The 26,826-nt window shown below is 44.0% G+C and overlaps 1 protein-coding gene and 1 long non-coding RNA gene across 4 annotated transcripts in view; one reads left to right on the top strand and one right to left on the bottom strand.

Annotated features, from left to right (window-relative positions):
- Positions 1 to 991: 991 nt before the first annotated feature.
- The window catches only part of ABTB2 (ankyrin repeat and BTB domain containing 2), a 608,178-nt gene continuing 582,343 nt past the window's right edge, over positions 992 to 26,826 (bottom strand). The window contains exons 13-17 of the mRNA XM_069623381.1: positions 22,581 to 22,683; positions 19,716 to 19,806; positions 17,954 to 18,022; positions 8,801 to 8,914; positions 992 to 2,892 (exon numbers count right to left, since the gene is read on the bottom strand). Of these exons, the coding sequence (XP_069479482.1) occupies positions 2,695 to 2,892; positions 8,801 to 8,914; positions 17,954 to 18,022; positions 19,716 to 19,806; positions 22,581 to 22,683 (575 nt within the window). The 3' untranslated portion in view covers positions 992 to 2,694. The remainder of the gene's footprint in view (positions 2,893 to 8,800; positions 8,915 to 17,953; positions 18,023 to 19,715; positions 19,807 to 22,580; positions 22,684 to 26,826) is intronic.
- The window catches only part of LOC138503562 (uncharacterized), a 156,813-nt gene continuing 141,175 nt past the window's right edge, over positions 11,189 to 26,826 (top strand). For all 3 annotated transcript variants that reach the window (XR_011279664.1, XR_011279663.1, XR_011279661.1), the window contains exon 1: positions 11,189 to 11,252. This is a non-coding gene — a long non-coding RNA (uncharacterized lncRNA). The remainder of the gene's footprint in view (positions 11,253 to 26,826) is intronic.

Genomic DNA, 26,826 nt, shown 5'->3' with positions numbered 1-26,826 from the left:
TTTTAAACATGTTTCCAAATACACAGGGCCTCCTTACAGTTTTGCTGGTCTGGAAAAATTGATGGTAATTCCGGCACCAGAAACCTTTCTGGACCGGAAAAACACAAGTTGGCCACTGGGGGCACTGACCTTCCTCCAGCCCTGTGCTCCCGAGGCACCCACTGGCAAAAGAATGCCTCAATTACCTCCATGGGAGTCCTATTGAAATCCATGGAATGGGGATTTACTGGCGTTTCCGTTGCCTGGAATATCCTGGTAATACCGGGATATCAGGTGACGGAAACGGCAGGTCAGAATGACCGGCGGGATACCGGAAAACTTGTAATGAGCTCGACAGACCGGATGGCAAATGGGTATGTTTGTCTGACAGCAGTTGTCCTGGGGAGTCCACGGTAGCTGCAGGAAGCTGCTGGAGCCCAGCTTACCAGCTTCTCCCAGGGCACAAGCTAAATCGCTCCTTCATTTGGATCACTGAAATTTACATAAAGTTTTCCAACCTTTTCAAACAATCGTGGAATTTGGATATTTATAAAGGAGCACTGGGAGACATATAGAAAACATTGAGAGCATACTGGGGTCAACCTATTGCAACCACCGCCCCCCACTGGATTGTGCATCTGTATTCGAGAATAATGATGATGTACTTCGTCTGTTTAGTGAGGTCTCTATTCACGGTTTCCAGTTCCTTCCCCGCCACAAACCGGTTTAATGGATTCATTGCTACATCATGAGTTTGTAAAGCACCTTGAAATGGGGCTGCTTCAGCCATCAATATGTCCTTTGTACAGTCATGCTTAGTTCTTTTCATTTTTAATAAATATGAAATCCCACCATCAGTTGAAAAACACCAGATGTTATTGCGCAACCTTTCATTTGATCCAAAAATCGTTACTGTGATTTTCAATGTTCTTGCATCCAAAAGCCTAAGAAAGTAAATCATTTATACATTTTCACTAACCCTTCCAAAGACAAATGCCAAAGTACTCAAAAATATACTGCTTCCAATATCAGATTTAATTCTGTTCATGAAAAATGGAGACAATGTGTTCCAAACATTCTGAAACAGGTTTATTTTTGGTCAATACTCTTTAAGAAAACTGAACAATTATTTACAGGTTTTTCACACAACTTGACACATCTCTTTTTTTAACATAATCTGTCTGACCTCATCCCCACGGTTGCTTGCATGTGAGTGAGTCTTACTTCAAGTCCAAACGGTACCTTTGCTCTATGTATCATCAATGAAGCATGTAGGCGGGTCCACGCAGGTAATTAACAGTACCATCAGTTTATGAAACTGATCACCAGGGGCAGTAACTGAGACATTTTTATGTCCATTTTCCCTTTTTCGACTTTACAATAATGTTTAGATGTGAGGGTTATTTGGTTGGTAAGTGTGAGGAACACAAACGTCCACAGTATCTTGAAAGTAGATCTCTCAGGAATCAAGGGGTACGCATGTGTGAAATTTCAGTTTTGGAACCAAATGTTAACGTTTTAACTGACAATAATGGTCCCCAGCTATCCTTGCAAATCAACAAGGCCAGAGGGAGGGATAGAGAACAAAAGCGTTAGATTTGAGGTGTGTGCACAAGTGCTGAAGAAAGAGTTGCTATTGGCTCTGTGTGGTAGAGAAGGTGAAAACTGAGAGCCAAACGTTGGCAGGGCCTCTTTTTCGCTTACGCCTGAAGAATCTGTTCATGCAAGGTGGTAGAGTGAAAATACTGTAGATGCCAGACTTTGCTCCTAAATGTGCCAATGTGGCAGCCATGTTTGGTGTGGAAGGGAAAATCCTTTATTGATGTCCTGTTGGAGTGGTGAAAATTCTGTACCTGGCCACACTGTCTGTGCCCAGCGGAGGGTAAAGCACTGATGACTCGATGCTTATTCATCCCCTGCTCTCCTAGACAACAAGTGTGTCAATGACTGACTATTGTAATCCTGGGATTTGGTTATTTTATTTGACTCTGCCCTGCTGCAGTGATTTACTTGGAGTCCATGCTTGCTCACCTTACACCATCAAAGAGTTGCAGGCCGGCTGTGGTCATCAATCACCACTATCCCCTGTCTGTTGAACTGGCGACCTCTAACCGTGGGCCACACTGCTGCACTCCACAGTCCTCATAAAGCGCACTTTGAAGTTCAGGAGACACAGTCGGACTGTACCAGTATGAGCTATGTGACTAAGCTCACTGCCATGAGTTTGCAGTCCCGACTGGAAAACCTGTGTCATACAGATCACATAGTCAATTATTTCTCTTCTTCTACAACAAGAACAACCTTGTGGTTCTTCTGATAAATGGGCACCTGGGGACTGCTCTTCAGTTTCTGATAAATGCCCCAAAAATCAGGATGACTGCAAACGGATTTATGTTCAGTTTGTCATGTCTCCCAGACGTTTTGTGTTTGCTTCTCTTGAAACGCTGCACTCTCCCATGATTCTTCATGGATTCCAGCGTGCAGAACATGATCTGCATGTCTCTGTGTGGGTGAAACTGAACTGTGCAAAAGAAGGCTACCAACATTTGCCAATCATCTCATCACCCACTGGTCAAGGGGCCACCTTAAATTGTGCTTCAGGGAACGTCAGTAGGTGACCCCGCCAGTCTGTCAAGAATGAGAAGTTGTGGTCACCGCTGCTAAGGTCCACCCAGTCACTGAAAGATTGGCTGATGCCTCCCATCTGGCAGGATCTCACACCCTGGAAGTGATGTAGACTGCATGGAGCCGGCTGGCCAGGGTTCTCTGCAGGTCCTGTAAAGTGTCCAGCCCTTGCACCCTGCTGTTCCGACCATAGATGAGTTGCCGGAAGGAGTCCTGCTCCAACAAAGTGTTCATGTGCTTTAGAAAATATCCCTCGCAGAAGAGAGCGAGTTCTGGGGCGTTGTGGATCTGGAAAAGAAAAAGTAGACGGATGCAAATAAAACCTGGGGACAAGTTTTCAGACTTAAACAGGTTACCAATATCCTACACACTGTGGTTTGCAGACACTTTAAGAGAAGAGGCAGTGGTAACTGGTGACCTTTTAAAGTGTAATGGTGTAAATAATTGCACCTAACCTGCCTAGAGAAGTGAGCTTTGGGAGCAAGCCTGACCCAGCCCAGGGGGGTCTGGGTCCCCAGCACCCTTCCCGGTCATTTCTAAAATAAAGGATTGAAATTGTGCGTTTTACGGCACACATTTAAACAAAAAATGGAAAAGAAAGCCATTCGACTTACTTTCTGTTCTGTACAGTAACATGCAGAAATAAACAGAAGCCAAGCTGCCAGCAAGCGCTCACGAGCATGTTGCAGTGCATTTGTATGATGCCTGTACCCATAGGCGTCCCTAAAGGGGGCAATTGCACCCCCTATTGGCTGCGTTGCCCCCCAATTGGTGGCCTGCCCCCTCTCTGGCAAAGAACTCTTTCCAGAAGCCTTAAAGGTTCTCCTTTGCCCAGTCGTCATGCATTCGCGGGTTTGCAGGTTATATTTCGACAGCCTGTGTTCTTTATTCTGACCTGAAAGGGACACCACGAGAATCAATGGGCCATGAATATTCCTGGGGCGGGGGCCATCACTGTTAAAAGCAGGCTTTCTACATGCTGGGTACACTATTTCTTTCCAAATATGCAGCTTACATTTCCAAATTGAAACATGCGTCTTAAACTTTCACTCACTAGTTTTCTTTAAAATGTGTTTATTCTTTTGTCGGACTGCCACACCAAAGACCCTCTGTTTTGTGTGCCCCTTCCTTTGTGTTTTATCACTAAAGTGGTTATATGCTTGTCAAACTGTTTAATCACAAATAAATTCTTCTATTGTACTGACAGCAGTTATTAGGAAATTAATGGGTTCCAACATTTGATTTTCACTATGGGGGCAGAAATTCCCCCACTCTCGCCCTTAATATAAGCAAGCTACCAGCCAAACCCATCGTCTGGCCAAGCACATTTTATAGCACTTGTTTATTTATAAGGAATTGCAAAATGTCATAAGATTTACAGCCAGTTTTAAATATGTAACATCTTAGAAACAGTCATCCAACCAGTCGAGCTAGCCTGGTAGCTTTCTACCGTAGGGCATGTCTACGGATCCCTAAATGTGTTCAAAATCACTGCATTCCCAACAGTGCGGTTCGTGTACATGACTTTAAAGTCAACAGTATTTCATCTCCAGCTACACTGACCCTGTGAATAAATTCATTGGCGGTGGGCCAGTGGTGGCTTCTCCATAATGGGAGACTGGGCGTCGGCCCATGGGAATCCTCGCCTTCAATGGAGGAGCCAGCCCAGTGTATACACTGAAAACTCTGATACCAAGTACCTCGGGAGGGGGAAGCATGGTAAATCCTCAGGTTCTTTATTAATGTTGCACGCAATGTCTCCAAACAATTCAGAAAAATCCAGTTTGGCTGTTAGAATTGTTCTTTCAACCTAGCACAGTTTTTGTATAGTTCAGTGTGTTCTCCATCACCGCGCCACCTTTCTTTCCTGCTCCTATTACATTCACATAACTTTGTTGTTTGTTTCCCACCTGGGGAGTTCATGGCTACATTTTAAAAGCTTCAATTGCACATGTACATGTCTATGTATTCCTGATACAGGGACCCCTCGATGCAATGGGGGTGGGGGGGATCACTTACTGTCCTGCCATTTACGTGGAGGTCCATAGTAGGGTTGGGATGATGCAGTGATGGAATAGCCCATCAGGAATTCCGGAAAACATCCACAAGGGTTATGCCTCCGAAGGCCTGTCCGCCCATGGTGTAGCTAGTGCCTGTGTGTGTGGCAAACCTTTGCCGGCAAGGCCTGGCTTTGACCTGGTAAATACTTTCTAACATATTTGTAATTTACAGAGGGCTTGACCATTGTCTGTGACACATTCTCTGAATATGTTCTAATGTTTTGGTGCTTACAGCAGCAATTGATGGTCTGAAATCCTTTACACAGCTGCACTTAGACATTGTGGCTTCAAACTATTTCAAAGCAACAAGGACCTTGAATCACAATATAAACACCCTGAACTGCTGTCTTTTGTGTTTTGATTGTAGAACTTTAAATGTTCTACCCATCGCTAGGAACAAGTAGCAGATGACTGACTGTAAGCAGATAAAGTGGCCCAATTATTTCTTTGGTTGGCTCTGTTCATGTCTTTCAGGTACAGTACTAACACCTAGAGGGTGATGGTTTAGGATCAAGAGAATTTGCACTCTGCTCATTGGATTCTTCCATTTTACAAAGCACAAAATAAAGATACAAAAATTAAAGTTACAAAGGTACTCTTGTTGCTTAACATGCTTAGGCCACGAGGAAAGTTCAGGGGCAACACACTTGTCTTGAAACCCGGCCCCACGTGTCATGGCTGGACTCCACCATGAAGTGTGATATAAGAACCCAATTTAATTTAATTCTTTTTTTAACGTGTATATTCACAAATATACATTCACATTGCTTTATCAGGTTATTTGTATGCCTGGCAAGTGACACAACACGTTATATTAGATCTTGAATCAAAACATTCACAAGTAATTGTATATTGCTGTACATCTAGAGCAGGGGGGTAATGTGGTAAAGTGCCTAAATTGGAGACTGGGCCCAAATCGCTGCTTCATCACTTCAATAAAGTGTGTAATCCTTGGGCACTCATTTAACCACAATGTGGCTTACCTTTCCAAATGTCTAGTCCCTATTAGTGATTGAGTTCACTGTACTCTATTGACAAGCCTCACTCATGGTGTAATAGACTACAGAATTGCTTCATTTACAATAACATTGGCCATTCATATATTGCACCCCACAGTCATTGGTCCTTTATTTCATGGCAATACAACATGTTTTATTTTGTGCCATCATGCAGAACCGGATCACAGGCACCATCTTAGCCACTAGATGACATATGGGAAACAGTAGGTTTCCTAAATAGAAAGTACTTCTACAAAGCCAGAAAGCTGGTATGGCTTCTCATTTAGCCCAGGGCACAGAGGCGAGGCCATGCCATTATCCGTCTGCCATTGGTATATTCACCCTTCCATTCCTGGCTTTCCAGTCCTGCTGGCTTTGCGGTGGCACGTGAGGATTAAAATACAGTCCTGCACACCACTTGGGAGCAGGGGGATGGAACATATGATGTGGGTGCCTGGTATTTAATGCCAATTCCTGCATTTGTTGCAATTCCTGGTGTATGATGTAAGAACCTGGTGTTTGCTGACTATCTTTGACATAACTTCGAAGTACCTGCCATTTTATGGCAATGCCTGGCATAGCTCATGAAACCCTGACCATTTAATGACACCAATAGACAATACCTGGCGTATGATGTGGGAACCTGACATTTGATGGCAACAGCTGGCATGTGACAATTAGTGGCAATACTTGATATGCAATGTGAGTGCCTGCCATGCCATGCCAATATCCGGCATATTATGTGAGAATATGGAGATTTGATGGCAAAGCATGACATATGTTTAGGTACTTGGCAATTCATTTCAATGCTTGGCACCTGGTTTTTATAACATGGCATTTCTTGCCAATACCTGTCATACGACATGAGCATATTGCGCTTGGTGAGAATACCCAGCATATTGCATGAGTGGTCAGTGCTTTAGGGCAATACCTGCCATTGATTTGAGTTCCTGGACATGTGATGTGAATGTTCCCACATGATTGAGCATATGGAATTTAAGAACAATACCTGGCATGTGGCCAGCGGACATGACATTTGATGGCACTACATGCAAAGTGATGCAAGTACCTGGGCATTGATGGCGTTACCTGGCACATGGTGTGAGGACCTGTCATTCGAGGGGAGTACCTGGTATTTAGAGGAAATATCTGGTGTGAGTACTTGCCATTTTAAGGCAAAACTTTACATGTGTAATGAGTACTTAGGCCTTTAATAGGAGTATCTGAGAACACTACCTACCACCCCATCACTACAGTCCCTTTCCTCTTGAAAATTCTCGATCGCACCACCTACTTGCAACTCCAAACCCACCTTGAAACCCACTTCCTACTTGGCCTAAACCAATCTGGTTTAGACCCAGACATAGCACTGAATCAGCCCTCCTCGACCTCAAGATATAACTTGATCACATCTGTGACAAGGGAGACCTCGCCTTTCTCATGCTACTTGACCTCTCAGAAGCATTCGATCTCGTAGACCACGATATCCTCTACCACTGCCTCACCACCTCCTTCAACTTCTCCCAGGAAGCGGCCAAATGGGTCAAATCCTTTCTGAGCGACCGACCAGCCAGAGTCTTTACCGGCACTTAAGCAGCAGATCCTATCCGAATGCCCTACGGGGTCCCACAGGACCCCTGTGTCTCCCCCATGCTCTACAACACGTACACCAAAGACCAGTTCGATCGCCTCGACAACCTCAATATCACTTACACACATTTTGCAGACAACACCCAGATCCTCCTCAAACTCAAAGGCTCATACGAGCATGACTGCGCCAACATCAACCACATCTACAACATCATTCAGGCCTGGGTGGCTAACCACCACATCTGCTTAAATGATGATACAACAGAGTTACTCATTGTCGGCACTCCTCACCATCTCAAACACTGTGACCCTGCCTGCTCCTCCTCATCATCGATGGGAAAAGTATCCCTGTCTCTCCTCAAGTCAAAACACTAGGAGTCTACCTAGATGCTGAACTCAATCTGAATAAACATGTGAAGGCTATGGCCTCTTCTGCAGCATATTCTACTAAACTCCTCAATCGCTCTAGAAAATTCCTCACCCCTAGCAACTGCCTCACTCTTGCCAGAGCAACCGTCGGCAGCAAACTTGAATACTGCAATGCCATCCTAGCAGGGACTTCCACCAAAAATCTTAAAAAGCTACAACTCACACAACAATGCCTTTCGAGCACTTTGGGGCCTCAAATGCTCAGAGAACATCTCCCAAATTAGACTCAAAGCCCATTGGCTTCCCATCAAAGCATGCATTGAATTCAAAATACTATCCACCACTCATCGCTGCCTCTACAGCACAGCCCCCCCCATCTCACCCACCACATCTCCAAAAAAACCAAATTGCAAACCCTGCACCCTCCTCCATCACACTTACTACCTCTAGATTCACCAGAAAATTATCAGAGGGGCTCCTGCTTCACTGTCATCGCTCCCACATTATGGAACATGCTTCACCCTCAATGAGGAACGAACCATCCTACCTTGTGTTCCGCAAACAAATCAAAACCTCTCTATTTAACAAAAATGCATGATCCTTTCTGTAACCACTATGAACGTCAAATACTGATACTCTATACTGTTATTACCTATCCTTTACTATGTATGTAATCTAGCGCTGTGATACCTCTGGAATCTAGAAATGTGGATTAACCCTACTTTACCTCCACTTTGCGGTAAATTCATGGGTGTAACGGGGAATGAGTTTGTTGGTAATTTGAACAGAATAATTATATTTTTGGATTGTCTATACATATTCAATTTATGGTACAAACAACTTTAATGCAGTAAGAACATGCATATCTGCAACCTAAAAATGTGTTTTCATTTTGCATTAAAAGGTTTTTTAAAAGATTATTTTTGGGGTTGTGCGTAAATGTTTTTTTCAACATGCATACAACGCAGGGTGCTAAACTCGAGCCTAGTGACCATGCCTATTTTTTGGAGCCTGCCTTCCCCGATACCTAACACGGGATGACTCAACCCCGCCTACCGATCAATATTCTGTGGCACTCTAACCTCATTGTGGCTCGCGTATCAGTGAGCCATGGTGTGTAAGCAGGCTTAGGTGGTCATCTATGACCCTGACATGGGCAAGGCCGTCTCTCCACTGTACCTTGGCGTATTTGTAGATGTGGACAGCGCTGTCCGTCGTGATGGTGCGTGCACAACGGATCTCACAGTGCCTCTGCAGGGCGTCCAGCTGAAACAGGCTGGCGGCGGACAGCAGCTGCAAGGGAACAAAACCAGAGGAAGCCAATGAAAATCAGAAACGACCTCAACATAAAAGTACAGAAAAGGGCATTTCCTTCCGTAGAGCTCTTTTGCTCGTTCAGGTGCTGTATTTAAAGTGTTTAGATAGGTGGACCTAGTATCTAGGGGCAACGGCGTTCTTTACATAGCAAAAGTGGCAACATGCAAAGTGGGACAAAGTACAAGGGGTTGTTGATCACAGGCACAATGCAAGGGGAGCAAGATTATCCAGGAGTTCTTCCTTCTGAGGATTCATCTTTAGGGGGGGAGGGGACCCCTGGACTAAATCAGCTCAAATCTTATTCACAAGGTCCTCATCTTGTGGAGAACCATGTATAGGGTGCTTCAGAATGAACATGATGTCCAGTAAAAAATATTTAAAGCAAATGCAACAACACCTAAATAAAACACTCTAATATGTGTTTACGTTTATATTGTTACATTTCGTAGGGTTTTCATGCAAACTTTCTCAAGTTACAAAATACATCCCACATAATGTTTCATTTAGCCTGCATGGTGCTATAGTGCATGCAGTTTCTATCCAATATGCCCTTTTAAAAAAAAAAAAAAGACTTTCACAATCTCTTCATCTACTAAAGGGCACCACTCTCAATAATATGAAGACATGGTTGCAAGATAGTATGGCTCACACTTTTTTATTTAGTGCCAGGCAAAAAGACATTCCTTTTTGGCACAACCTAACATTTATGTTTTGAAAAGTTTCCATCTATGTGGCAAGTTGTTCCCCCCACATATCTTTTTCCATGTGGCATTTAAGAACATAGATAGCATTATCTGTATATGTTTCTTTTATACATATCTGCACATACACTAATATTTCTTATAGTAAGTGGAAAGAGAAAGGATAAATGCACTGCACGGCAGCACAGTGAACAATAAAGTGGTGAAAGGCCAAATGTGTACAAATTCAAAAGCAATTGGGAATTTGATTGGCGTCAAGCGGATGTGAAAAGGTTGGACATTCTTGCTCTATGATGCTGAAATAAGCACCCCCTGAACATGCTATGGATCTGCACATGGAATTTATATATTTTACAAGTGGGGACCTTGTTATGTTGGAGGTTTTGAAGTATGCATGGCACTGAAGAGCTGGCATTAATCATGAAATCTGCAGGCAAGGACCGAATGGAACAGCTGTTTCAGGTGTCTTGGAGGCAAATGGTAAGGCAGGAACGATGCTCAGATGTTTGCCCACCTGGAAATGAGTATATAGCCCTCATGCAATCCAATCTTCCTTACATCAGTTATAACTTGCAAGTTTACATGCGTGTTGATGCCCTCTTTGCATGGGCATGAGTGGCACACCAGAACTGGATCTTGGCATGTGTGTTCGTATTGTATTTCTTAGTGGTAGAGTCCAACATTTTGGCTCTGTGGTGAATGGCTTGTTGGGAGTTGCAGTTTTCTGTTGGATAGCATTTACGACCATGGGCAATGTGGGTTTGAAGGTGTAATTTAACTTGACTAAATATGTCAGGCCAGGCGGTATAGAGACCAAAAGCATGTTATGGGCCTCCACAGCAGGCCGAGGAAGCTGCAGGCTGTGTGCACAGGCTGCGGATGTAAACTATTAGAAGTGTTTAATCAGCCCTCATAGGCTAACAGCTCGCTTAATAATAGTTACATGACCGGCACTTCAGGCACCTGTTCTTTGTGTTGTTCCTCTTATTTATGATGCCGATACAAATGTATGCATTTAAATATAAAATGCAATGAATAGCAGCCAAAGTTAAAACTATTGGCTTTGCTAATGCTTGTAAAATTAGGTTGTCTCTCCCGTCATACCCGCAAATGTTCTACGAGACAATAAAAGGTATCGAAAAAAGAAATGTCAGTCCATGCATGACCACAAGGTGGCAGGAAAAGGCAAATCATGTATCTTTCCAAAAAACCCACGCAAAACCACTAGGAAACCCTGATATGTGTATTCTCCGAATGTCAGAGAGACCTGGGAAGTACACAGATAGGCTAAAGGGTGAAGGCAGAACCATATAACTGGCCGTTTAAACGCATACATTATTTGCGAATGCTATATTTTATAGATGACGGTTTATAATATGCAGCATTAGCACCCCAGGTTAACAAATCGGCAACCCAGGGTGCTAAAAAAAAAGGATTTTCCTTTCTACAACGGGATGCCACGCGCTGTAGGAAGGAAATACTTTACCAAAATGGCCACCATGGAAAGGGAAGGCGGGGGCTCTGTACAGAGGCCCTCTTCCCTTTCCATGGGGCCTTGGGAAGCTGAGGGGAAGGTGCGGCTGCGCGGCGAGGTCTGCCGCAGCCGAAATAAGGTAAATGGGTAGGGGGGGGGGGGGGCGGGGTTCATAAAGAAAAAATAAATGGGGACTGAAGGTGGGGGAAGATGGCAGTGGGGGGAGCTGTCTGTCAGGTGGCTTGGAACACGGGCTTACACCGGCGGTTCAAGCCTGCGTTCCTAGCCACTTGATTGTCTAGCTCCCCCGCCCAGGGTGCTCAGGTGGCATTATGTATCCATTCCATGGGCAACACCTGTGGGTGGGGGGGGTAACGGCCCTGGGCCTACGTTAACAGCCCTCGCTTCCCTCGGCCCATTAACTGAGGCCGTGAGTCGTTAGCCCCCGGTGTTGCCCCAGGAACGGGTACATAACGCCACATTGTAATTGAATGAAGTGTACTCTACCAAAGAACTATATGCAGCTTTCTAATTCAATACTGTGTCCGACACCACATTCAAAAATACAATGGTAAATCATTTAAATGGAGTACAGATTTCAAAGTGTGGGCCTCAAAAGAAATGAGGGATATTTTAGGGTAAATTGAGTCACAAAAGTTGTGAAAAGATTACTCAATGTTCCTTAAAGTTCCTTTATTTATTTTTTATTTTGCATTGGTTTATTACAAACATGTAACAAGACAATTTAGTTAATTATTTCCCCAAAACATCATTTGTTAAAACCATCAAATACATACGTTAAAAATCTACACAAAGCTAGTATTAATGAGACTTGTCTGCCTGTCATTAGTCTCTACCAGAATTCATTTGTATTCATCCTCGTCACGTTGTGCACAAAGGGGGCAAAGTGTAGTGTACTCAACTCACTCAAACTTGGCCATTAAATACATAAATGCTTCAAAGTTTCAATGTCCTTAGAGGGTCTACTAGGAAATCTAAATAATGTTACCTCTCTCAAGGAGCAGGAAACACATTCTTTCTTCTCCAGGAGACTGGCCCTTAAGATGTGCATCACTAGGAATCCAGTCAGCGCGTAAAGGTTTTTTTTCCAGAAGGTGGAAATCAAGGTCATATTGATTCATCCAAGGATCACAGTCCTCAAGGGTGACCAGGAATGAGCCCTTATCCAGAGTAAAACGGTGTCGAAACAGCCAGTAGTGTTATTTGGTGCCTGTGAAATACACACGCATCGTGACCGTAATCCAAATTCAGCCCTAATCAACCTGTGCTGGCAGCCATTTTGGAAGTGATAAGAAAGTGTGCAAAATTAGCCATGCATCTAAAGACTTCTGACACAGTCTGGGTAGCAGATCGGTGCCATGAAAATATAACTGAAACTATAGGGCAGATGTGTAGCCCACCTGCTATAAATTGTTTTTTTTAATTTCGAAACCAGTAGGAGTGTTTTATTCTTTTTTGCTTCATAAAAATGGGCAATGGCCGGGCCAGGGTAGTATTTAGCCTAAATCCTAAGAAGGCAGCCTCTTTGAGATCCAGTAATGGGTACCAGTTATATACCAGTTACAGTGCTTGCTCTTTAATATATGATTTTGATGGTCTGAAGCGATTGGCCACGGAGTAATCACAAATCCTGTAAAGGTTTCTCTGTAACCCGATCTGGGGTCGCTCAATTATAATAAAGTCATCTCTGTAAAATGCCTTGGATTACTTCTAGGGCCCATCATTGGTTGGAAAGTCAGAGATTTTATTTATGATATTATCGAAATTGGCTAGATATCAATTGAATAAGCAGGGGGTTGAAACACACCTCTGCTTCACCTCTGAAACACTTATGTATATGTGCATTATAAATATCAAATCAATCAATCAATGGGATCCCCCACAGCACAAGACTTTTCCATAATCTAGTGCAGTCAACATTATCGAAAGCCACGCTAAAATCTAGTGTAGATACATAGACCGGGTGTCGTCTCTTGTCAATGCTTCATGCATCACAATATTCAATAATAACCCATGTACGGATGTGTTCATACCTGGTCGGAATCCCGTTTGATAGATTGGTAAAATGTTATAATCCCGTATCAATTTTTCTAGATATTTAAATAGGAGAGAGCTAAACATTTTTCTTGTAGTGTGCAAAATGGCGATAGTTTTGAGGTAGCGTCCTAGAGCCCTTTTTTTTTTTATAGATGGGGACTACACAGGAATTTAACCAGGCATTTGGTACTTGGAGAGTGATGACATTGCATTTAACAAACAATTGGTATCAGGTGAAAAGGGCAATCACCCCCTCGTCGTCCTTCCAGGTCTCACCCCCTTACTTCTCCTCTTTAGCTGCCGGTTTAGTGCAGCTGGCTCCTCATGCGTTCGGCCTTGCTCGAAGTGTGCTTTTGTGCCCCGTGTTTTATCTCATTGGCGAATGTAAAGGGGCATCAGGTGTGCGTGATTATTGTCAGTTGCCTGACTCTGCCTGACCCGTGTGTTGGGACATAAATGGCTCTGGTGTTAGTCTGTTGTCCGTTATAGCGTAAGCAAGGGTGGGTGGGTAAGGCTTCAAAATATCCTAGAGGGTAGGATGGGGAAAAGGTGTTACAAGGAAGGGGATACCACATCTCAACCCTCAGTGTCCCACTTCCGCTCCACGAAGATCCCTCGCCCAGGTGATCCTCCTCCACTGGGCCACCCCCAGGAACTGGATCCAATAGTGGTGGCCATGTCCTGGCAACCTGGACGACAGATCCCGGGGGACTAACGGGTGAGACCCCTTTGGGTTTCTCACAGGACTCAGTTCATGTGGCGGCACCAGTTCCTTGCTTGGGAGGGCTTAAGCATCCCAGTTTGAGGTAGAAGGCATCACTCTGCTGTGATTCCCAGCCGGAGACAGCAAGAGACTTTCAAATTCCTCCCATCGCAGAGCAGTGTATTTACTTACATTAAACAATCATTAACGCACTGACGGCAGCAGAAAACATACGGTGGCAAAGGACAAAAGCCTCCCAAGGATATATGAATAGACACCCTATGATCAAGCCAAAGCATGACTGCTGGGGTCAGCATTTAGACAGCCTCTTTGTGAAACTAAATATAGCCTCTGAATTGGGGTGAAAGTGGCTCTAAAGAGCCAAAGGAGGGCATAGTAGCTATTCATCTTCCTGGACTGAGACAGAGGTGGGGTCAACCGCGCATTTGGTTTAATGGCCCTACTCACTACCAGCTTTCAAAACTGCCTTCCAGCCCCTCAAAAGTTTGAGGCTGGCTCCATCTCTGCCTCAGTCTGACATCAATCATTACAGCCAACAGGTTAAGGATAATTCCAACAATCCTTAATGGGCATGAAGCTTGGACACGTGATGCAAAGGCCAAATCAAAAGAAGGTGCTGGATATATCTATGGACGTTACCTCAAGGAACCTCAATTTAGTTCCTTTGTACTGAATTAGGCTTCATTTCTGGGGTTACATTGTCTAATGCCCAGATGTGAACATTCTATGCTAAAATCCAGAATGCAATTCCCGGCATCCACAATGCTCACCCAAAAGAGCAATTACCAATCAGTACTTTTGAACTTCACTGTAAATGAATGATGGAGGTATTTGATGATGCAGACACATGGACATCATTGATGGCCAAATGAATTTGGAACAATAGCAATCCATGCCTAACACTAGTGCCTAACACTAGTGAATATATCCAAAACAAGCAAGTTAGTGAACTCCTATCACCTTGCCTCAAGTTACGACGTGAGCAGCCCTATAGATAAGGGGTGTATCGGCCACTTTTACTCTTTAAAAATAAGCAAATACTCCCAAAAAATAAAAAACGTGGAGTAAAAAGGCCCCCAACATTAAATAGGAAGCAGACACGTAGAACCAGGTGTGCCCCTGCTTTCACCCACACAGCTCCATGGATATGTTTGGACCAGTAGCGCAAATAGTACTACGAGAAGAAACTACTATTATTACTGCTGATAGGAAGACATAAACATGTATGTACAAGTATCTTTTCATGTACATGAATACAATTTTATTACAAAAACATTTCCATTGTCCAGTTAAAACATATGTTTACTCGTTTGTAAAATACTCCCTTTGGGAACTGAATGTACATATTTACTCCCTAAAAATCATTTTGCTCCCAACTTTGAAAAATAGGGAGTAAAATACTCCCACTTCCAAATCTTATCTGGAGCACTGGGCGTGAGTTTAATTTACTACCCACTTTAGAAGCCTCCGGGGCATGTAGCAGAATCCCAGAGTAGAACGAAGCTGTAGACAAATCTTGTTGTGAGACTAGTAAACATATAATGACAACATGCCAACTCCTGAACAAAGAGTGCTGATTCAATGTTTGTCAACACGTATGGGTATTGCTGAGGAAGAGCATCTATGCATGAGGATCAAGAATGTTATGTTAAATTATCTTTATACGGCACCCATCACCACGGGGTGGTCTTACAGCACATTACCTTTTCCTAGAGATTGGCATATTGTCACACTGGCCAGGTGTCTCCAGACCTTAGTCAGTGGGTAATCAGGAAGGGGGCGAGTGTTGAAGGAGCTAGATATACGAAAGAAAGTACCCCTCAAGATATCGTTATAAGGATATTGCAAGTCCCCAAGGAGTTCTGTGGCCAAATACAGGAACGAGGCCAAAAACGTTCATAAGGTCATGGAAATCGCAGGTGAATTGAAATATCCTTTTTATGTATGGTAGAGGATATTTTATACTTTACAATACATGGCCACACACTGTCATCCCGTCTAATGGTCCAAAGTGAAGTAGTCGTTTAAAAAAAAAAACTACTATAAAACAAATTGATTTAGAAAGACCGCTCTGTGACTGCACGGAGCGGTCTTTCTAAAACGAATTGTCACGCCCCTGCCGCTACGAGTGCATGCAGAGGCTGACAGGCACTCCAGGACCCGGAAGCAGCGGTGAGCGAGAGGAGGTAAGTTTGTGTGTGCGTGTGTGTGTGTGTTTTAGGTGTTTGTGTTGCATTGGGAATAGGGGGAGTCTTGGATGGGGAGGGAAGTGGCGGGGGCTGGTGGAAGGGGTTCAGGTGGTGAAGTCCTCAGATTTCTGGTTAATCTCGCAAGAGGAGAGGGTGTTGGGATTGATGGGGGTGTGGAAATGTGGTTTTTGTTTTTTTGTAGCTCACCTAAAATCAGCTGAAAAAAATCAGTTTTTTAGTTAGACGACCTATAAAAAAAAATCGAAAATATCACATTGAACCCTTTAAATACATAGCCTGTTGTTTATTGTAAGAGATTTTCCACTTGCTGATATATAATATCAATTTAGAATTGTGCTTAGATTTTAAAAAACTATATTCGGCTTTTAATCTGTTTCTGAAAACATATTTTAGCAGTTTTATAAAATCCATCTAAATCGTTGGCAGTTGGTGCTTTCAAATAAGCAGTAATACGCAGATTCTTGTTTTCATGTGTTTTAAACTCGAAAATAAAATGAACCCACTGCCATAAACAGTTTCTGATCAGTCAATAGTTGTAAAGGACCAAGAAATCTATTTGACAAGAAATTAATTTAAATGGCTTGTCGAGGCTTGAATTAAGTGCTGCAGTGACAGCTGGAATTCTACTCTGTGCTGGCTCAGGCATCGTGACGGCACAGCTGAAGCGTAATAACTGATTACAGTACAGTTGTGATTTTCCTGTTACAGGCCAGTAGTGATGTCACAACTAGCCTGTAATAAGAACATTATTTAAACATGTATTGCAGGCCACCACGTACTATAAATAAAGGGGTAAGGTCAAAGATGACGCGGTTTAGTGGGGATGATGATACGCTAGTATGCTTGTACTAGTAGGCATGCATGTTTCTTAACTGTGATACATTTTAAATCCGCGTGAACGAAAGAAATAGCAGTGCGTAGCGCGTATTAGAGCAAAGCTTTCGTGTAATGGCAAACTCTAGACTTGACGTGGCATGGTCCTAGGTGTAGACGATGTGGTGTTGCAGGGCGGGCCCTAGTAGTTTGGAGGCTTTCACCAGATTAGTTTGTAAGAAACCATCCCTGTATCCAGGGTGAGAGCTAGGGTTTTTTAAGCCAGCTGAGCAGATGTGTCGACGCCAAGATGTGGGTGTGTGGAAGGCAACATGGGGTAAGGGGGAGACCAGGGGAAGAGGAAAATGGAACAGTGAAGACTCTTGCGTCATCTTTAGTACATTAAGACTATAATCGCTCAGAGAATAGAAACTATTTGTATTCTTTTCATTTTGTTAGGAATTTTAAGTTGTTTAGAAAGCACATTATTATTCAAAACCTTACCATCTGTTTTATTTTGGTAATGTATAAACCACAGATGTAAATTAAAAAGGCAAAATATTGGCTCTTGACATGGAGTGTGGTGGAAGGGCTATCTGGTTATCTCCCTATATATCTGGTTATCTCCCTATATATCTGATTATCTCTCTATATATCTGGTTATCTCTCTATATATCTGGTTATCTCCCTATATATCTGGTTATCTCTCTATATATCTGGTTATCTCCCTATATATCTGGTTATATCTTTATATATCTGGTTATCTCCCTATATATCTGGGTATCTCTCCATATATCTATGGGTGAATCTCTATCTACCACTCTGTCAACCTCTCCCTCTACCAGTGCCTTCTCTATTATCAGTTGATCTGTTTATTGATCAATCGGTTACATCTAGCCTGCTACCCTGGGAGGGCTTCAGCAGGCTAGAGAATAGCCTCAAATCATTATACCCGAGATGGTGGGGCCTAGGGCGAGGCTGTTCGGAACATTGTCAAACCAAAGCACTGAAGAATAAGTTAATAAAGCACTTTACCTCCAAGATATCGGCTGTGGGGATGTCCACCGAATCAGTCCCTCCGTAATATAAATACTGCATCAACATCTGAAAGGAAAAAGGGAGCATCTGTCACAAATAGGACCCTCTGGCACAGAAACACTTGCCATCCATTGATTTTAATATACACCCCCATCATTGATCAGACTTTGGGTCTCATCACGAGTTTGACGGTAAGCGGATGCTATTGCCGCCTAGCGAAAATAGTGTTACCACTGTGACCCGTGGTGTAAATAGCGACATATCACAGCATTGCAAGAGTGTGCACCCGACTCCAGCAGTAACGGTATTTGCGCCTGGCGGAAATAGCGCCGAAACAAGGGCTACCATTAGAAACTACGGCGCAAATTGCGTTGCCGTCTGTGGCCGGCGCTATTAGCACTGGCTGTAATAGCGCTGGTTCATTTTTTGGCCGGCGGTATTTGCGCTGACTCGTGATCTGGCAGAGCGGTATTGGCGGTTCAAATTCTGTTACCGACGGATTTAAGGGCTACCGCCCAACTCGTGATGAGACCCTATATGTCTCCACATCTCTTTTAGAATAAAAACAACTGGGTTTTGGAACAAGACACATCATAATAAAATAATTGTTGCTGAAAGCAGTCATGTGGTCCTCTGTCAGCCCCTTTCTATGGTTTACGTACAATTGCTGTATACATGGGAGAATGAATTGATCCACAAGTGACTAATGTATGATCCACTGGTAGAACAGAAACTCAGAAGAGAAAAAAATCATGGTTCTTCTTATTCTATCCACTTTTAGGTGGGCGCCACAGCAGCGCAGCCTAGGAAAAGATCACCCACAGGCAGGGATAGCTAGACAATCTCCCTGTCCTGTCTTGACACCCCTGTCCTCATCTTAGGACAGGTGTATTACAAGTTGGACTTGAATCGCTTTCTGCTCCATTTCTGTTTGAATATTGAGTGTTTTGTACCATATAACTATCAGCTGTGGTTGCCCCTTTTTTGTGTTATAAAAACCTTTGCCTGGGCTTACCCTGCCTACATTGAACATAGCCCTCCCCCCATTGTTTTTTTAAAAATAAATCCCAGGTGACAGAGATGTCAATCCGTGGAACTCTCAAAACCTTGTTTATTGTATTGAATGGAACTGTCTGTGCTACCCTACTGCACAGTTAAATAAAAAAAAGTCTGAAACATGTTGGGGCTAATTTAGGAATTTTTACCTCTACCTCTGAGGTGTTGGTAAAAATAGCCATACCTTGTTTAAAGTAGGACTTTGACTCCAGTGATAAGCCATTAGACTACCTCAGACATAACATCTACACCCTGCATGTGGTGGTCAGAAATTCTAGTGGCATTTTGCAAATACTGCTTGAATTATTGTTACTGCAAAACAGATCATGACGTTATCATTTATTATGCTATGTCGATGCATCCAAAATCCAAAGCATAGTGAAGGAAGCTGACTCGACAGATAGGAACATGCACTAAAAAAGGCATTAATCACAGGGTGAAGAGAGTTAAGAAACAGGCAGCTCAGTTTTTGGAAGATGTGAGTGTTAGACCTGCTGTAAACACAGCCCCAGAAGGATTAGCCTCACATCTGAGGATACAATCAGACGCAGGGCACGTTTGGGCAAGCATTCAACATCTGTGCTTTCTTTTTCAATGAAGGTTTTGGCGTTTGCTCAGTACGAACAAGTGGGGAAGCAAAAGAGCATGGTGTGTGTAGTGGCACAAACATACAAAGAAACAACAGACCGCGTCATATGCCTACCTGGAAGATATTGTACCTAATATCACTGACTTCCACCGTCTTGCTACCGGGGATCTCCGGCTCAGTCTTGTTGGTCACCAGGGCCTTGAACCTACAGAGGAGCGGGGGAGCGGTGGTGCTGTTAGAACTCAGAATGGCATGCGTAAAAATGACGACTGCTTTGGTATTAAAGGTGTTTTTCTGACAAGTAATCTCAGGTGCCAATACAAAAGGTCCTATAAGTACCTCCAAAGCATGCTCTCTCTTTTTTTTATTTTAGGGATTTTTAAAAGTTTTATAATGTACATGCATAGTTATTTAATTTTGAGTTATACATAAACATTTTCAGCTCTACCCAGAACATAAGTTTATAAGTTTTCCAGGAACAGCACTATCGTTATTGAGCAGTGGACTAGGCAGGCGGCTAATGGAGGCACACAAGGGAGGGAAGATCACACTAAGAGGGGCATGAGGACGCAGGATACTATCTATTTATGAAGATGCGTTGCAGTCACTATCAATGGTCTAGCAACATTGTGATTGCCGATTAGGACCAATAGGGTGGTCCACTAAGAAGGTGCTTCTTAATTCACGGTGACATGTAGTCTCCCTAGATCCCCAGACATACATGGTGTCTAGGCTGCAGTCACAGGGAGGCGGCCTAGAGCTGAGGTGCAATGGTCTGTAATTGACTCGCAGTAGGCCAGCTAAACCGAACGCTCGGTTGGGCTAGGGCGGAGTTAGTCACGTGTCAGACTGTGTCGCTGACATGTGATTGCCTGTGACCTTGCCTGCTCATCCTTTCTGAGAAGCCAACCTACTGTGAATCTTCCAGATATCCTTCTAGGCCTGATGCCCTCAGGCTGCCACAGAACTGTGGTGATTGGCTGAAGAGTGCAGAGTTAAGCCAATTTCGGGCACATCCTGGTTTTGCAAAGCCACCATCAGCAGTGCTGGCAACCGCAGATCGCTAATAGACCGCGTTGACCATCGCCCCCTTCAAACATATTAAGTGTTAAAGACCGAGTCGGTAGTATGGTGGTTGTGGTCCACTAGCCTGAGGAAATCATGAGGGCCTTTACCAATGGCTGCAGTGCCCATATCAGCCTGCCAATGTGTAGTTTAATGATGTTAGCACTCTGCCACCAACTGGGTCAATAAGACTGTGAGAATGTTGTCACAGTAATAATTGGGCACTAAAAGCTGAATTGTACTGAGCATCATCAAAAGAATCCTGCTATTTGTATATGAGATTCTAGATTAGACATCATAATTTTACATCGTTTTTGGATGCTAATAATACAATTTGTGTCGTTTGTATTGTTTAGTATATAATTGAATGTGTCGGTTGTAGTTTTGTTTTGATTACGTACTGAACCACATTTTGTCTTCAGTGTTCTACCCTTTTTGTGATTTATTAATGGTGGTGATTTCTATAACTATAGGTAAATGTACTTATGTATACCACAGTTGATGTTTGAGTTCTACATGAGGAGCAATACTTTGTATATGCTTCCTTTTTCTTCACCTTTTGAGTTGTTTTTCCTTTTACAAAAGACTGAAGATTATTTTGCTAGAGATGTTTTTTAAAAAAAACATTTTTGTAATAAAACAAACAGTTATATATTTTTTCAGAAAATAAGTGTTGGTGGTAATTTGTTGTAGACCAAGGGCGACAGTTCTCAAGAGATCTAGATAGTAGATTATAGATCCCTAAGGGAGAGTTATGAGAGGCGTTAGGATCTTTCTGTAGTTGGTATTTGTTGAAAGGGGCACGGTCCTAACCTCCGACTCCCAAAAAAAACCCAGTCCTTTCATAGTTTTGTAGCACTCTGCCACCAACACCTGGGCTGCTAAACACAACTTCATGCCCCAAGCCACACACCTGAATCTTGAACAGTTTTTTGCACAAGAAAAAAACATGGCTGCCAAGTAAATGAGAAAAAGACGTCTTTAGACATAGAAAGAACCCTGCTTCCATTTTCATTGCTGCACAGTTACAGCAAACAGCACAGAAAGATGGAAGGCAAACCAGAAGGGATGGCTTTTCATTTTCGCATTTAGGGTAGTGGGCGGCGAAAAGAAATTACGGAGAGGGATCAGCCATCGGAAAGTTCGTAACGCAGGCTTGTAGCAATTGACAAAACATGCGTCCCAAGCTTTCTGATTGGCTGTTGCAGTGACCCCAGGTGCTAATTACCTTTAAGAAAATGCAAACGGACACCTTGCTTTTCTTACAAGTCCATGTAGCCAAGTGAAGACAGGTAACTAGCCAGTCACAGTGCAGCTTGCATTCCAAAAGGTTTATTATTTTTAGTAGCCCCTAATCCACCCCATTAAAAAAAAAAGGATAGGTGAGCGAAAAGATAGAACTCCTTTGGTTTCGTAAGCACCTCAAAACCTTTCACTTTGCTTCTGTTTTTTCTCCTCCTCTCCCCTGCTGACTCCCTGGCTGATACTGAAACTGCACTGGTTACCAGGCCACCCTCTGATCTTGGGCCCAGGCCCCCTCCCCCGCCATTCGCACACCTGCAATGCCCTCCTGGCAACCCCAGTACTTGGTGACTGTTTTCTGTATCCCAACAGTCCCACTACCATCACTTCACACCTGATGTCCGCACTTACTCTTGCACTTGCCACCTGCTGGCGGTACTTTTTACTTATTGTTATTTATTCTATTATCCCATGTACTCCACTGTCCCCTCCCCCGCCACCGACATTTTCCCCCTTCCCATGCACTTGCGCGATCTGAATATCGGCTGGCCTAGTAGGATCGTTGTCGGTCTTCCCTCCGTTTCCCCCTCCCTTGCCTCGTCGCGCCTTGAAGCACTTGTGTATAGGCGCGTTATGAATGCCGTATCATATCATATCAATAGTTGAACGCACCTGTTGGAGGCTGTCACCAGCAGCACTTTGTGAGCATGGAACAGCTTCCCTTCCACCAAAAATGTGACATCAGACATCTCTTTATTGTTGAGGAAATGGGGGTCTAGAAACAAGAAAAAAGGGGGCGGCATCATTGGAGAGTGTTTAGTACAAGCAGTGAACATTAAAGCACAGATTTTGTTATAGTGCTTAACACTCTTTTTTAATCACCTTTGTTAAGCAATCATGTTTGGGCAGTGGAGGTACAGGGAGGCGAAGATCAGAACGCATAGCCCAACGAGGCAAAGAGGATTAGAGCCCCCTGAGCTCCTGGTTGCACAGCCGGGGCCATAGCACAGACATTGAACAACTGGCAAATATTCAAGTATTTGAAGTTGCAATCTTGCTGTCTCTTTTTAGGTCTAGCTGGAGAGAGCTTTAGCTCCCTGCCAGAGCTCTTGGATCTACATTTTTGGGGTCCCTGAATTCAATCACCCTCTCCATAATGCAGAATGAATGCATCATCGTGCAAGCTCACTTATAGTGGTAGGTATTGTGTAGTGGTGAGTGACACTGCTTAAACTGGAGACAGAAGTGTTGACTGTTGCTTTTAAGAGCTTGTTGGGTTTTCATGCTACTCCCAATCAATCATGGCGACCATTAAACACGACAAAGCAAATCGGAATGGCATTGCAGAAAGTGGGACATTTTTTGTAAAGACCCCACATGGCAAAAAAAAGTCTCATCCTGTGCATTTGCAAAGCCAGAACTATTGGCTTTACATATATTTGTTCATGTGCTACATTATGACTAAACCTTATAACCCATTTGGTTTTAAAATATAGCAACACATTTACAACACTTAACACTGCATTTTGTGCCACAGAACAATGCATTCATCCAAGAAGCAGACAGATCTGGAAGGCGTCAGTCACATGTCCGCTCATGTTATGGCAGGCTGGCGTGTCACAGAGTTTGCACGAAATTATTAATTGAAACAACAGCCTCCGTGATTTGCACATCAGGATATCTTCAGACACGACAGGCACTCTGAGATGGTGATTTGGCACAGTATACAAGTTTTATAACATATGTGTATAGCCCTTGTTCCCCATGCTTCCCCCTACTTCCCTCTGCTTTCCTTTTCTATTCTCTAGCACAACAGTATCTGGCTACCCCTTGGCAGAGTCACAGTACACTACTTTCCGGACGCAAACCTTGGTTCAGTTAGCTCACTATGGCGGTGACTGGTGCAGTATAAAACAGTAAATACAGAACGTGCAGAACACCTTGGACATGGGTTTCTTTCTATCCCCTCAGTCACTTTCCCCTTGAATCTCTCTCAGTGCTTGAGGCAGCCGAAGGGCCTGGAGGGGCTGTGCGAGTAACTGACACAAGAGTAGGTGCATCCATTCCCTGCTTGGGGGATATGCCTCCCTATTCATTCCCTTCGCTTGTGGAACGTCCGGCATCAAGGTACCTGACAGACATCCACCCCTTAGAAGAGTAAACCGACTTGTCAGTCAGTTTCCTTAAAGACAGGACATTGCACCTTGAAGTGCAAAGGTTAGCCACTAGGCCTAGGTTGGAAACACGTTTTGCATTTGAGGTGCTGGTGTATGTGGGGCGGTGCAGAGAGACAGGGCGAGAGGAAGGGAACCTCTCTCTGCTTCCTCCCTCCACCAGATACACCGATGACTGTGCACAACCTCTCTCTGCTTCCTCCCTCCACCAGATACACCGATGACTGTGCACTCCCCTGCCTCTCTCCAGAAGCCCTTGTAGGAGAAAGGTATTGGGAAATAATTGGAGTGGATTAACTTGAATGCATTTCGCCTTGCTGCAGGGAGCGTGCACTGTCTGTGGGTGCACATTAATGTGCATTACCACGTGTTTTAATGTAATCCCACCTGTGTTTCGAAAAGGTTTCTGAAGGATTTCCCAGTCAATCTGCTGCCAAGACCCCCATTATCTTTGCTTCTGGCAAAGTGCCTACGTCTGGGCGTCAGCCTTGGGCATTTTGACGCATTTGAATGAAATCTTTCCGGCTTGCAGTGATGAGTTTGAGAGATTGTGAGAACCCTAACATTCCGATGTATTTGCATACCCACATCAGTATCACATCACAGTACATTGCATTGCAACCTACTCCTTGCAAGACTCCTCGCAGCCCAGCAGGTAGCTGGTCCACCGTGAGCATGTCTCAAGGGCATTAGTCCTCCTGAGGGACCGTTCAGTGCTATATGGCCTGGGCACAGGGATGGACCCTGAGGTGCACTCATGCCTCTTTTGTTTGATGTCGCCTTTTGTTTAGCATTAATTTAGGTTCTTTGTTAGGCTTTGCAACATGCCACAGTGTCTGCACACACAAGGTGGCAGGTGTAAGGTATCATGTTAGTGGTGCTCTATAAAACACAAAGTAGATTAAAAAGAAATCTATTTTATGGAAGCCACCGTTTCTTTCAAATGACGAGGTCCTCCTCTGTTGCCAAACAGGGTGAACATGCTTCGTCCTATAGTCCCAAGAAAACACCTCATTATGAAAAGAAAGCGCAATTTGCCTCAGGGTGCAATGGTTTGAAGGGTGGGGTCCTCGTGCCAAGGATGTCTAGGCCTTGTCCTCCACAAAAGCCTTCCAGTCCCATCTTGCCAGAGCAGCAGGCTTCCAAACTAGAATCGCTCTGTGTCTTTGTGCCCCCCACTCTATGCTCTTATTTGGGGTGGGTGACCTTTAAGGTGCAGTTCTGCTGGGTTGTATTGTTATGTGTCTAGTACGCCACACTGTGTTAGGTTGCATTGTATGGGGCTGTTTGATGCTAGCGTACACTATCTTCGCTTTGCTCATCGCTGCTTTGGAATTGACACGCTTCCTTCAGTTTGGTGTGGTATGCTATGCTATCCTACGCCATGTCACATTTATACTGCTGGGACATGCTGTGCTAGAAATGTTAACTTGAAACTATGCTTTTGATGGACACCTCCCTCTTGCGTTTGGAGTGTGTTCCCTCACTAAACACCCCATGCACTAGCTTGGACTTGCACTTCCTCCCTGTTGTATACCTGACCATGCTCCACACGTGTGTTTCCCTCTCGTAACGCTCCCTTCCCAATTGCAAGCTTGTAACTGAATTGCGTTTTTGGTATTAAGGGAGTTTTGCTTTTCTCATTCCTTTATTCATTTCTTTATTTATTGCCCGCTTTCAATTTGTTTTTTGGAACATGATTTTGCTTTTTGTTATATCCTGTTATATTGTCGTGTTTTGTCATGCTTCCATGAATTTCATGTTATTATGTACAATGCTGGCAAGCACTTTGAAGCAGCCAGAACGACACTGGTAGTACTCCAAGAAAACGTCAATTTAAATAAACAAAAGATACACATGAGTGACACCCAGCTCATGAAACGGGAAGTAACTCCCAAGGTAGACCTCCAAATTAAGCTGAGAAGCGGACTACAGACTAAGCAACCCCTTTTGCAACCAAGATCTCCACTCTGCCCTCTTTCAACAAGACAAGGTGACTGCAGCCCAGGCCAGGTCGCAAAAGGCTGGATCATGCAGATTAGCTCCCTGAGCAGCCCAGCCTCAGCCCAAGGGGGTGTCAAGCCTCACACACTGCTATAACCAACCCCATAATTTCCTAGCAGACCTCAAGCACTTCCGGGACGGTCGGTTCCACAGTTCAAACCAAACCCCATGCACGAGTGCACATTCATCTTCTCAGCTTCTGTTTCCTGGCCATGTGAGACCTAGAGGAGTCACCGGAAGTGTTTCGCTCCCCTGTTTCCTGGCCATGTGAGGCCTAGAGGAGTCACTGGAAGTGTTTCGCTCCCCTGTTTCTTGGCCATGTGAGGCCTAGAGGAGTCACTTCTCTTGGCCATGTGAGGCATAGAGGAGTCACTGGAAGTGTTTCGCTCCCCTGTTTCTTGGCCATGTGAGGCCTAGAGGAGTCACTTCTCTTGGCCATGTGAGGCATAGAGGAGTCACTGGAAGTGTTTCGCTCCCCTGTTTCCTGGCCATGTGAGGCATAGAGGAGTCACTGGAAGTGTTTTGCTCTCCTGTTTCCTGGCCATGTGAGGCCTAGAGGAGTCACTGGAAGTGTTTCGCTCCCGTTTCCTTGTGCATGGACAGGCTCCCAATGACAAGTTCACTGAGGAAGACCTAATATCCTGACCACCACTATACCAAAGGCGGGCACAAGTCCATATATATTTTGCACAATAGGACACGCCTAGGATCTCTGAAACTACTATGGTGGTGATTTGGCA

Source organism: Ambystoma mexicanum, chromosome 11, assembly GCF_040938575.1.
Source record: "Ambystoma mexicanum isolate Mex_15411 chromosome 11, UKY_AmexF1_1, whole genome shotgun sequence".
In the NCBI taxonomy this organism is placed as follows: Eukaryota; Metazoa; Chordata; class Amphibia; order Caudata; family Ambystomatidae; genus Ambystoma; species Ambystoma mexicanum.
Note: the sequence above shows the minus strand (reverse complement) of the source record. Positions and strands in the feature narration are given on the sequence as shown.